Source organism: Rousettus aegyptiacus, unplaced genomic scaffold, assembly GCF_014176215.1.
Source record: "Rousettus aegyptiacus isolate mRouAeg1 unplaced genomic scaffold, mRouAeg1.p scaffold_m13_p_7, whole genome shotgun sequence".
Lineage (NCBI taxonomy): Eukaryota > Metazoa > Chordata > Mammalia > Chiroptera > Pteropodidae > Rousettus > Rousettus aegyptiacus.
The window spans coordinates 16,054,266-16,067,265 of record NW_023416310.1 but is presented as its reverse complement, the minus strand read 5'-3'; the positions used below and the strand labels follow the sequence as shown (position 1 = coordinate 16,067,265).

The window sequence follows — 13,000 nt, the reverse complement described above, 5'->3', positions numbered from 1 at the left end:
GCCTCTGTGATCCATAGTGACTGAGCTTGAGCTTTAATTATATGACAGTGAGTTTTTCTGCTTTCCACCTCCAAACCAGGGAGATGACTTCCCTGCTATCTAACTCACTTTTCTTGTTTAAAGGAAAGCCACTTTGCCTTCTTTATTCACTGTCTTATTTAGAGACATTCTCCAGCACTAGAGTTGTGGTGTTTTTTCTAAGCCGCACAAACAAGAGTATATCCCTTCTGTTACCGTCTATTGCATGTTAGGGGGTCTTCTTGATCATAGCAGGTTACAGCACACTTGGCCGGTTTGCCCTTATTACACTGCGAAGGTCACCTCTCTGCCAGGATCCGCAAGCGGTGAGTCCTTGCTTCTTCCCCACAAACGTGTCGCTTCCGGAGCCTTTTGCAATTATGGCTCATTTCTCTAGGTTTCATATGGCAGGCGTCTGAACAGAATTAAAAGCATGAGCACGTGCAAAAATAATCCGCTTCCCAAGATAGTAAATGCTGAGAAGTTCTATATTAGAACACACTGTAGTGCTGACTGGCTAGGGCATGATTAACCTAATAGGCTTAAAGTGCCACTTGCCATCCGCATCTGTCAGGACACGAGCAAGACGCAGGCCCCTAATCCATGAGACTGAGGTCTTGTACAATTGCCCTGCTACTCACGAACAGCAGATGCTTCAACTCTTAGAACAACAGGACGACAGGAGCTGCTACCTCTGCATGGCGGGGCCGGGGAAGGGAAGAAAGCTCCTTCCGAGTTGAAAACATGGCACCACGGACTTCAAAGGATTCTCCTTGGAAATCGCCTGGACGGACTAGTAAGACTGCCTTTTGTTCCTATTTCAAGTGTGATTCTCTGGAAACTATGAAGTTTGCAGGCGGGAGATGACTATAAGCTGAAATCATGGGGTGCACACCTTCCCACAGCGACATTGTCAACAGCGTGGCTAAGAGTGGCATCCAGTTTTTTAAAAAGCCCAAAGCGATCCTGCCAGAAGGTCAGAGGAGCAGTGAAAGATGCTCCACCCCTTTGCTGGTTCAAGGCTCCACCTGCTATGACTCTGGGGGGTGCTTGTCCCAGGATCAGAGGCCAGCAGAGGCACAGCCAGGACCCAAATGGACCCAAACCATGACTAAAGGTCCCTGTCAGCTCACAAAAGAGCCCACTGCAGGCAAAAGGAAAGATCTGGAAGGATTGATCACGGAAACCAAAACCACCCCATCCCAGCTGAACAAATCACAAAGCCACATGGCTAAGGACATTCCATTCAAGACACAGAGCTCCCGTGGGTCACAAGGGACAGCCCTTTCTGGGGAAGAGAGTGAAGAAAGTAATACCCAGGAGACTTCCAAATGGGAAAGGAAGCCGAAATGCCACAGGTCAGGCAAACAGAGCCACTGCTGCCAAACCACCCTCCCTGCTCAGGGGCCTGAAGGCAAAGTGGACTTTCCCGAGCCCCTGGTGAAGGCCCACCAGCACGCTTACACCTACCTGCACTCCTGCCTCTTGAAATTCGAAGCCATTCTCAGCCTCACACATCAGGCCACCCAGACCCAGGAGCTGCTGCAGCCCATGGTCAGCTTCCTGCTGCTGTGCTTTGATGAGGTCAACCAGCTCTTGGGGGAGATCTCCAAGGACGGGGAAGTGCTCCTCCAGGAAGTCAGGGAGGATCTGGCTGGGCCATTGAGGAAAGGAGAGGCTGGGGAGCAGCCAGACCTCCTGCAGCAGCTTCTGCAGTACACAGTCAGCAGGCTGCAGGTGCTCAGTGGCACGGTGGCCTCACTCACCAACAGCTTCCTGGAGGGCTCCAGCAGCTACCTCCAAGCCACCGCAAGCCACTTGGGAAGGAAACTGAGCATGAAGAGGGGTGTGGATGAACGCCTCCTAAGGGCTCTGGGGCAGCTGGAGAGCTTGGCAAGTGGCCACAGCGACCATAGGGTGCAGGGTCTACCCTTGTGCTCCGAGGACAGTGGCATTGGTGCCGACAGTGAGTCCGTGCACCTGGCGGACAAGCTGAGCAAGCAAGCCAGCTGGGACTTAGGGTCGGAGCCTGCAGAATGGAGGCCGGGAACTGCACCCATGGTGGAAGCCAGGCTATCGGGACATACTTGGCAGCAAAGTCTGTTCTGGATGGATTCAGACAGACCCCAAGACTGCCCACTCTCGAGGCCTCCAATGGCAAAAGTTCAGCCAGCACCGCAGAGAGGAGCAGGGAGCCCAGGCCCTTGCAGCACAGGCCCCGAAAATACTCCCTCCAGGCCTCTGGGGTGGGGCCAGAGCACTCCACGTGACTCCTTTGGGCCCGGGATCTCTGAGGAAGCTCATCTTTCTAAAGGCTCCAGGTGGACGAGTATTCCATCCCTCAGTGAAGGGGAGGACAGCAGCTCAGAGGAAGAGGAAGACGATTTCCAGCCAAGGCCGAGGTCTTCACCTGCTGGCCGGGAAAGCCCATTTCAGCCACACCCCAGGAGGTTTAGGAGCCCCCAGTCCCAGGAAATGATTCTGAAGATGAAGGAAGCAATCAGTGAAAGGATCAAGTTTGTCCCTGTGCCCTCCGAGCACCAGGACTGGGCTGAGGAGGAAGAGAGGACAGTGGTCTCACCGAGACCTAGCACAGTCAGTGGCAGCAGGAGGACCCCCGAGAGGCAGAGGAGGTCCCAGTCAGAGGCATGTCTTAAAGGCCATATGGAGGAGCCCACCCTTCAGGAGCTGCAGAAGGTCCAGAGAGACCTCGGGCAGCGGCTGGAGGTGTTCTACGCCCTGGGCTCACGTCGGCAGGGGCAGAGCCGGGAACAGGTTCTGCAGCCCAGAGCAGCATCTCTGAGGCTGGACAACCAGTGCAGGGTCGCCCCGAGCAGCACCATCAGCAAGCTGAAGGCATCCCTCACCAAGAACTTCAGCATTTTGCCAAGTCAAGACAAGAGCATTTTGCAGAAATGCAGTCCCCGCCTTGAGGGTAAACAGCCCTGGCAGGAGAAAGTAGATGGGCTTCCAAATGCCATCTTGTCAGAGGAGAAGGCCAACGAGGTTCCCGGGGCCAAGGACTGGGATGTCAGGGGCTATCCCACCAGAACATCTGTCAAGAAACTCATTGAAACTTTTAGCCCCACTGAGGGTCTGAGGACATTGGAGGAGTCCAAGGACTTTGGGCCAAACCCCTGTCTCAGGAAGTGGGGGGTCCCCACTATGCCCCCCAGATTTCCCATTTATAGAGGGCTTGCTCCTTTGTATTCAAAGCCCCGAATTTCTCCAGCGGCAGGCAGGGGATCTCTCCTGGGGAACCCAGGCTGGAGGCCCTCAGTTCCTACCTTTCCCCCTCTGCTGACAGCAGAGGCATCCAAGAGTGAGGATTTCAACAGTGACGTGGAGGAGGACCCAGAGCACCTCCCTCCACCGCCTCTGGAAATCCTGATGGACAGATCATTCACTTCTCTGGAGCCTCCCGAAAGCAGTAAGCCAGCAGGAAGCTGCCCCGGCAGGCCCCACGTGCCAGAGCTGGGAGGGGCTGGCCCTGCCCAGAGAACGTGGGCTTCCCCAAAGCTAAGAGCCTCCATGAGTCCCACTGACCTGCTGCCCAGCAGGACCAGTGCCACCTCCACCAGGCCCCGCAGCACAGGGCCAGGGAGCAGCAAGAGTGGCTGCAATCCTGGAAAGCTTGCCTTAGACCTCAGCCACCCGCCAGCCAGCAGAAATCCAGAGGTGGAGGGTGGCGGGGCCCAGAGTCAGGCACAAGCAGACAGGGCTGCTAGCCTCTCCAAGCAGCCCCAGAAAGCAATCCCTTGGCACCATGGCAGCCATACATCTAGGCAGAATAGGACCTTGGAACTCAGCATGCCCAGACCAACTCAAAGGACGCATTCTCCTGAGACTCCAAAGCAAAGCCCAGAGAGAAACCCACAACTGGTCAGGAAGACCTCCCCCACAAGGGCACACTGGGCACCCAGAGTAGACAAGAAGCACACAGGCCTGCCTTCCTCTCACAAACCTGACCAGCCAGCTGGCCCCTCTGTGCCTGGGTCCCCCAGCCCAACGCTCAGCCCTCTGGCGAGTCCCACAGCAGTGAAGAAAGGAGCTTCCCCACCACCCCAGCACAAGCTGCCCAGCCCTCTCCCGGAGAGCCCCCAGGCTCAGCGCAAGGTCTCCAGCTCCCCTACCCAGCGCATAGAAGCAAGTTCGCCTGCCTCTGGCCCCTCCCCATCACCCCCAGTATCCCCACCTCAGGGCCCCAAGGAGACAGGAGATTCTGAAGACAGTGCTGCAGCCACGGCCAAAGCATCTGGGAGCACGGGTTCCATATTCTGCTCAGCCATCTCCTCTCTGTTTGAAGCTAAATCGCCATGCTCAACAGCTCACCCACTCACCCTATCTCTGCCACCTGAAACTGGGGGCCCTCGTGGGACCCCCACAGGATGCTGGAGGAGCAGCAGCTCAGGACCACGACTGAGGGTGGGCTCACAGCAAGGAATGGCTCTGTGTGCCCTCCGCCCTCAGCCCTTCGTCAGGAGGGCAGTTTCTGACCACCAGCCAGGTGTCCGCCTTCGCCCGCCTGTCCCAGGAGCTACCAGCAACGCTTGTGAAGCTCGCCTTGGCCAGAGCAGGTAAGGACGGTCCTTGCGCCATGGCCCTCAGTTATTGGAATAGAGCTGATGGGCCCTTAGGATCATCTAAGGCAGTAGCTTTCAAACTGTGCTCCAAGGGAAGAGGCAGTTGGAAAAAGGGGTCTAGGAATGTCCCCCCCAAACCCAGAGGAACTATGCTTTCATCTGTCACTCATTTCAAGTTCCTGAGAAAGATTTTAATTAAAAAGAGATTTAATTGTGTATGTGGGTTCCATCGATCACGTCTCACTATGTTAAAAATTAATATTAAAAAATCTTTGAAATATTTATTAATTTTAAAAAACAAAAATGGCCCTATCATATGTTAACAGAAATAATACATTCTTACGAAATTTAACTATATTTATTTTCCACAACAACAACAAAAAAATAGTGCAAAGAGTAGCACCGCCTTGTATTTTTGCAAATCTCGTCAGTGCGTCCAGTTTCACAGAAAGACAGCTGGATTCTCAAATCTGCTGCCGTCATCAGCCTGTCGCGATGTCCCACATCAGGTTGACAGCGAAACACTCTGCATTCATGAAAGAATGAGTAAAAAGGGCAAATAACATCGCAGTATTATTATGAACGTAGGTTTGACCTCACAGACCCTTGAAAGTGTTTTGGGGGCACCCAGGGGACATGCCTTGGGAATGGCTGGTCCTGGAGACATGGAATGTAAATGTTTGGTTGCCCCATTCCCCGAGGGCCTGCCCGCATTGATCCAGCCCAGCCTCATCTCCACCTCCCCCTTCAGAAGTATGGCAAGTAAGAACAAGACTCTTCATGAGCACTGAGCACCAGAATGCAGGTGGAAGGGTTTCCATCCTTGCCTTTGGGCAGACTGAGTTCCAAGTACGCTTTCTCACGAGGCCAACTGATTTGCACGAGTTGGCCCAGCTACACAGACAGGCCATGGGCCAGGAGTCAAAATATAGCCTACCTGAGCACTGAAAAGATTTGTATGCTCAAGTGGTTATTTTACAGAAAATATGCAGAAATGTGTCTTTTACAGAATTGCAGCATAGGGGAAAAAACGGTAAATCTGAGGCCTGTTAGAGAAGAACCCTTATCACCGTGTCTTGATACCAGATCAGACAGAGCTCGACCAGCACCAGCCCTGGCTGGTGTTTGCATTGTACACAGCTTTGCAAATCAGCCATTAATTTCTGCCAGTGTGATACGTGTTACAGACTTGACAATCTGTTGAGGCATAAATGGTAATTTTTTTACAAAGCATTCGGCAGTCAATTTTAAATAAAGATGTTATCTTGGGAAAGTTGTGCATTATTACAGTTATGTAAACTTCCCCAGCCACTTGAAAGAAATGAAGTATTGATTATTTTTTGCAAGCATCTTAATGTAACATTGCTCTTTTCTTAAATCTGAAACGAGCTTCCTACGGCACAGTGCCTTTCATCTGAGAACCTCTATAAATGTTAATGCATTATTCTTCACACTAGCCACTTATTCAGTTATTAGATTTCTAAAACTGTGCCCTTCAGGAGAAGAGCTGGAGAGAACAGGGACAATAAAACGGCATTAATTAAAAACACTAACATTTTAAAACAGCAGGAGCAATAATAAAGCAACATAAAATTGTTCAAGAAGAAAATAACGCCCTGTTCTCAGGCTCTCCCTCAGAAGAGCTAAGCCCAAAAGCTTTGTTTATGTCCTGAATCTCAGTATTTGGAGAGATTTGGGGGCTGGGGGAGGACTTGGTAGCTTGAAAGAGGGAGGAAGATTCTTAAACAGGAGCTTTCCCAAGGTCACAGGGAAGGTCACATAGTGACTCCAGGCAAGACCACACCTCTGAGCCACCCCCAACTGTGAAACTGCATACGTGATGAATGTGATGAGAAAATGCTCATTCCCCATCCCCATGCCCCCACCCCCAACCCTGTAAGGTTGACGTCTGGGAGCAGAAGCACAGGAGCCCTAAGAACACTGAGCGCTTTCCACTCTGTAGATGACAAGTTTTTTTTTTTTTTTCCTGCGTATGGGAAACCATACCAGGGAACTGATCGTGCAACAAGCCCACAAGCGCATGCCAGAGAACCAGAAACTGCTCAGAACAGGCCACTTCCCCCAGCAAGGACACAGCCACACCCATCATATCTCGCGGCAGAGGCCAACTTGCAGCATGAACCGGCCTGCTGCTGGTGTTGACTCTCTTCCGGTCATCCGTGGTGGGCGGGAGCCCCTCTTATAGAAAAAATGATGTTTACTCCCAACCCTGGGGCCCGGAGGACTGGGAACAGCCCTTGCAGGCTTACCCAGGAAACTCAGTTCCGAGCATCGACTGTTACTTGCGCGTCGAGTGCCCCGGTGGAGGTGCCAGCCTCTAGGTCTCAGCATCCTAGAGCAGCAAGTACTGTGAGCATTCAAAAGGGTCCAGATTTTCTCCCCTAAATGCTTTTTCAGTCCTTGCTGGAACTGGACCACCCAAGCAGGGGCTCTCCGCAGACCCCTCCCCCATTCCCTGGACCAGGCTACCTGGGCAGCTCGCCTTCCCAAACGGTTCTAGGGTCTACAGCCACGGAGCAGCAACCAGGAAAATCGACCTCCTAGCCTGAGCTTCACCTGGTTGTGACACCTGGATGTGAACCCTGGTTGAGGTTGGGAAAGACGCAGTTCTAGGACCAAATCATTTGTCAGACCTCGGGCCCAGCCTGCACCGACGCTGCAGGCCATCGCCTCTCCTCTGAGCAGCAGAGGGTCATGGAGAAAGTGCATCCTGCATATGCCTTGCAGGGTACAGGGAGAAGAATAAGTCAGGTGGGAGCTGCGGCCTACAGATCACTCTGGGTTCTGCAGGGACCTGTGATGGGGCCAGAGGCCGACACGGATGAGACTGGCTCTGAGGACCACACTGGGTCCCTCACTTCCTGAAAATCATGTATATATGCCAGTCTTAGTGCCCACCCCCTCGACCCCCTTCCTGCCACGGTAGAACTCACGGAATAGTGAGGATCGTGCTGTCACAGGCAGAGAGAATGACCTTCTGGTCTGTGCATGTGGGGAGCCAGGTCCAATCCTGGCCCCGAGGTGACTGATTGAGAGGCTCTGACCCTCAGGTGCCCACCTACCTGGGTTATGAAAGGTGCTCCTAGGGGTCCTTTCTAGGTGTGAATTCCTATTCATGCTTAAAAGCAGCACCAGAGTGACAGCTGGCCGTTTATTGAGCGCTGATCACATGGTAGTTAACATGCTAAGAGTTTTACATGCTTCATCCAATATTGATACCTTTGAGTGCCCTTTAAGAGGAATACTACTGTTATCTCCATTTTACCAAGAAGTAAACAGAGAGGTTCATTAATATGCTACAGGTCACACAGCTGGCAGGACTTGAACCCAGACAACCAGACTGCAGCCTCCGTGCAGGAATCGTATGCCTCGCCTGCCGGCACACAGCCAGTGTCGCTTCCTGAGCTGGTTCCCCTTCTGGGTGAAGCTTGTTCCATGCTCGTGAGCGCCCTCCATTCTGCACACCCAGCACACACTGGGTGTCTCTCCCTGCTCAAAACCCTTCTCACTGCACCACTCAGCGGCAGGGGAGGTCTGTTTTAGCCAAATGCCCGGCCTAGGCCAAGCAGTTTCCATTTTATTCCATTCAGGAAGAGGGTGGAAATTGAGCAAAGCAGGGATTTTTTTGTTTGTTTTGTTTTTTTTTTGCTGTTCTTGTTGGTGTTGTTTTTAATTCAACTAGTGGAGCCTAGCCCTTTATTAAGTAACAAGTGCTTTAAAAACAAAACAAAACAAAATAAAAGCCAGATCTCAGAACTCCTGAGGGTGCGGCTTTGTTCAGAGCAGCAGGTATCCTGGACGTGGGAGGAAGAACAGGACTCGACCTGTCGGCCGCAATGCCAGGAGCTCGGCTCCCGCAGTTCCCAGCCACGGCAGGCACACACAGGGACAGCGCCCTCCAGGCAAACTTGATACAGAAAGGCAGAAGTCTGGCACCAGGGGTTCAAACGGCCTGTGGGTAGGACAGACCGGGAGGGACAGAGAGGCAGAATGGAGAGCAGGGGAGGGGCGCAGAGGAACGGCAGAGGAGCATGTGATCTGTGTCTGTCCTTTCTCTTGGCAGTAGCAGTGAGGAGAGCCTCAGGAAGGACTCAGAGCTGTGGAGCAGCCTCGGTGCCCCAGAACTGAAGGATGGTGGCCGGAGTGCCTCTGCCCCAGAGCTTTGCGTGCTGGGCCATGGGCTGCAACGGGAGGCCAGCGCCAGCCGCACCAGCCGCATGCAGGACAAGCCCCAGCAGAAGGGAGTGGCCGGATAGAGTGGCCAGCGGAGTTGCACTAACGCCAGTCACCCCAGAAGGCAAAGGGTGACAGCCAAGCGTCAAGCTGCCCTATAGCCTGAGGGCCAACCAAACTCCTGAGGTGTCCTGGAAAGGCCTGGAAGGGGCACTTCCTAGCAGTTCCGCTAAATGCTAGACAATCGCTGTTTTCAGTTCTAGCTCCTGGTTTGCCTTGGAGTTCAAAGATCAACTATAACTTCGGATTCCACAATGACACTCTTATTCCTTCAACTACTGGCCTTAATTTAGAGGGAAAATGTGTTTATCGCATGCTTGGTGGGCCACCTGGGTTAGCTCCATGAAATCATTTCGTCCTCACAAAAATAAATGAAGCAGATAGCATTCTCCCGGTTTTGCAGGTAAGGAAACCAAAGCGCCACCCCCTCAACCTACCCAGGGACTTGCCTGAGGTCACACAGCTAGGAAGAGAACAGAGCAAAAATTTGAACAGTTGCACGGGCACTGGAATCTGTTGTTTTTCATTACATTTCATTGCCCATTAGTATTCTATTACTCCATCTGCCTAAAGCATACATAGTTGTACAAATGGTTGGAAACCTTTGTTTTTTTAAGGTTGAATACTGACACAGAATGCAAGTCCCCAATAAGAGCTTTATTTGGAAGCTAATTGCTCCAGAGATGAGAAGACGGAGGTGGAATTAAGACACACAATCCCACCCACCCTCTTTCTCCTCCGTTCCCAGCTCAGCGCCAAAGCCCTAAATGCAAAGCTTCCAGCGTCTCTCACAGTCAGGCGGCCTCCTCAGGCTAAGTGTGTGTCAGAGGCGCGTCTCAAACACTCTGCCCTACGCATCCACATGCCTCTCAGACCGAGTGGGCCCGACCAAGCCTCCCAAACAAGGCAGCTTATTCTCCATGCCCCATGGGGGCCGGAGCTCAGGAGGCTGGGTGGCGGGGGTAAGGTGCAGACGTGCGATCTCTCCCAGGGGCTTCTTGGCCACCTTTGTCCGGGTCACCTGCAGCACTTCTGCTGGAGTTGAAACTGAATTGAGGAATGAATGGTCATTGGTGCCCAAAACAGGCGTCTACCCATAACAAGCTAGATATTTGGTGCAGATCTTGGAATTTTTCCACTGGAGGCTGTGGAGTGCTTTCTATTTAGAAAAGAATTTGCAGTAATTGGGTGATTCAATGCCGGCTCAGTGTGTTGTCACAAGACAAGAATTCTCACCCACGGGGTACAGCGAAGGGGCAACCCTCCAGATCTGCGGCAAAGCTGAATGTTTAAGTTTGGGGAAATTATATACCACAAGTCCTTTCTTGTTGAAATAGATCATGACTCAAGAACGTGTTAAACTGGGTCCTAAGACGATACTACCTCCCCCGGGATAGGACATGTGTTCAAGTAAATAAAAATCTCGCCTTAACTTTATCAGTCTTTAAAATAGGGGTGACAGGGATCATCTCTTCAAAGAACCCATGGAACAGGGATTAAACTGCCAAGAGGGGCCACAACCAGCCCCCACGGGGAAATGTCTGTGCGCACCCAGCTGTTTGCTCACGCTTGCTCTGTAGCTGCACTCATCCTGAGAGCGGAACTCAGGCAGCGACAGGGCCGGTTCTCGAGCCCAGCCCCACCCTCGGGTGGGTGGGTAGACCCTGAGAACTGCCTGGGCTGCAGGAAATGGGAGGAAGTCCAGCTGCCCAGGCAGGGCAGGGCTGAGGTAATTGTGTGAGAACAGTAGGTTTAGGAAACTTGCTTGACGTAGAGCTGGGCAGTCTCCCTACCTGGTTAGGCCTGCAGAGTGGGTAACAAGGGTCCGGGGGTGGGGTTCCTGGGGAGGCTGGGCGCTGAGCGGAGTGTGCAGGAAGCAAGCAGTATGGAGAGACCCAGCAAAAGGACTGGTCAGAAAGTAGGTCCTACCCTCTCAGTTGGGGTTCAGGGACAGGCTTCCTGGAGGTCTGAGGAGACAAAGCAGAATCCCAGCAGCAGGAAGACCGGACAGGGACATGGATGACGAAACTGGGATACAGCACCCAGGGGCACAACCACAGGGACAAAAAAAGTCTAGTGACTGGAACCAGGAAAGAAGCAGGAGTCAGGTCCACAGGAAAAAGTGAGGCTGAGTCTCTGGCCCAGGTTCCCCCTGACAGGGCCTCATCTTAGAGGTTTGGGGCTGGCGTGGATGTATAGGTGGGGGCCGAGTGAACCCAGCTGTAGCAATGGGAGCTAAAGATGGGCGTCCAAGAGCCTGGCAGCATGTTATGTCATAAAGGAAGTCAGCATTAGAAAGAACACCCTAGAAGAATTTGGAATGAACCCCTGCTGTCCTTCATGAGTGTGCCTGGCAGGAGACTCTCTGAGATGAAAAACGTCCCCCTCTGCCAAGCCAGGCTCTTGAGCATCAGCCGACACCTCTCTCCCACCCCACCACCCCGAGCCGCAGGCAGCAGCAGGAAGATACAGGGCTCCCAGGGCTCCTGCTGTCAGCCGTGGGGCAGTTCCCGACTCCCCCTCGCATTTACTGAGCACCTACTTTGTGCCAGGACCATGCTAAGCTCTGCCATGTATCCCCATGTGTGATGTAATGAGGGTCCCCAGGAGCCTCCAGGCTCAGGCTGCAGGGACAGTTAGCTCCTGTAGACATCAGGTTGCTCACGGACTCAAAGGCCTCAAAAGTCCCAAGTCAGCTCCCCCAGGGCTGACTTCCCGAAGATGGGTCAAAGATGCTCTATCTTGGCTACTGTCCCAACTACCAGATTTAGCCAAATTATTTGTGCATTATACTGTGCACAAAAGAAATGTAGTCCATCACAACGGATCACTCGTGTGGCAGTGGCAGCTCAGTTCCAGCCCTCCTGGAGACCAGGCCTTTCTTTTCCCAAACCCATGTCTTGGGTTCTGCCTTGGAGAGCAGGCTGCTGGTGGCCAGTGGCTGCTGGTGGCCAGTGGCTGCTGGTGGCCAAGCCCCACTCCACGGTTTCTCAGATGGGTCAGTCTTACCCACCCTCCCCGCCTCCATCCAAGAACCTCGTCCTCACTGAGCCCAGTCCACCTCCTGCGCTCAAGGGAGAGGGGAGGTCAGGGCTTTTGTTTTGTTTTGTCTTTTGTAATTAACTGCGCAGATAGACCTAACCCATCCAGGAGTCAAGAGTCTATCTGCACTTTTTCTTCACAGGGCTAGAAACCGAGATGGAATGTTGGTTATGAAGACAAAAGAGAGCCCTCCACAAGAGGTCCGTTTCAGGGGTACATCTTGCACCCCTATTCTTATTTGAGCCTACACCTTTCTGGAGGTTACAGCCTTCCTCCTCCACACCCATGGAGACCCCCAGAGCTGCAGAGAGGGAGGAGTTCAGCCAGCTCTTTATCTTTTTCAGCCCCAGGGAGAAAACACAATTTTCTGGTCCTATCAAAAGGATTCGTGGGGGAAGAAAAAAAAAAAAAGAGCAAATATAATATCCTGGAGAAACAGTGATAGCTTTTTGCAGGTGTAAACGCAGTCTTCACGATGAACTGTAACTTCCCTCCACAGCATAGTTCTGAGCAGTTGTTTGCTAAAAGCAGTATCTATTTTCCTTCCTCAGATCATATACCCAGATCAGAAGCTAAAATAATCCATGTTGATAGAAAGTTCAGGGAAAACAGACCAGAGAGACTTCTCTTTCATTATGAAGAGCTTATGTTTGACATGACTTCCCTCATAAAACTCTACAGGTTGAATGAAAGGGATTTTGAGAAATATATTCTTTTTTTTCCTAAAATAAACCAGTGTTTTACACGTACCAGGGGAGCACATGCAGTGAATTGTATAAGTGTCAACATGTTTGTCAATTGATTATCTGGTTGATGGCTTCCAGCCTGCCGACACCCACTCCATCTTTCAAAGAAAAGCTTTTCAAAGGTAATATCTTTTTAAGTAGCCCACATCAAAGATTCTGCTGAACTGCTGTAAAGTCAATGTGTTCTGAGCCTACACTAACGGAACACGTTATACTGCACTGTGTTTTACTCCCTGTGCCTACCTGAAGTTTAAACAAAGCTCCATCAATCCATCCGGACATTTTTATGAAATGTAATTAAAGATGCATTTACACACGCAAGAGGAGCAAACAATTCGCTCAGCGCTCTAACTCACT

The 13,000-nt window shown here is 52.0% G+C and overlaps 1 protein-coding gene across 1 annotated transcript; it reads left to right on the top strand.

Moving 5' to 3' along the window:
* Positions 1–831: 831 nt before the first annotated feature.
* On the top strand, positions 832–8,878 carry PCARE (photoreceptor cilium actin regulator). The gene is made up of 2 exons (XM_016145288.2): positions 832–4,595; positions 8,686–8,878. The coding sequence occupies exons 1-2, from the start codon at positions 901–903 to the stop codon at positions 8,876–8,878; spliced, it is 3,888 nt and encodes a 1,295-aa protein (XP_016000774.2). The 5' UTR covers positions 832–900.
* Positions 8,879–13,000: the final 4,122 nt, after the last annotated feature.

What these genes read in the sequence shown, in the direction of transcription:
- PCARE (XM_016145288.2), top strand. Translation starts at nt 901, where the DNA reads ATGGGGTGCACACCTTCCCACAGCGACATTGTCAACAGCGTGGCTAAG. An exon ending in GCTCGCCTTGGCCAGAGCAG is followed by an intron (nt 4,596 to 8,685) that starts GTAAGGACGGTC and finishes TTCTCTTGGCAG; the next exon opens with TAGCAGTGAGGAGAGCCTCA.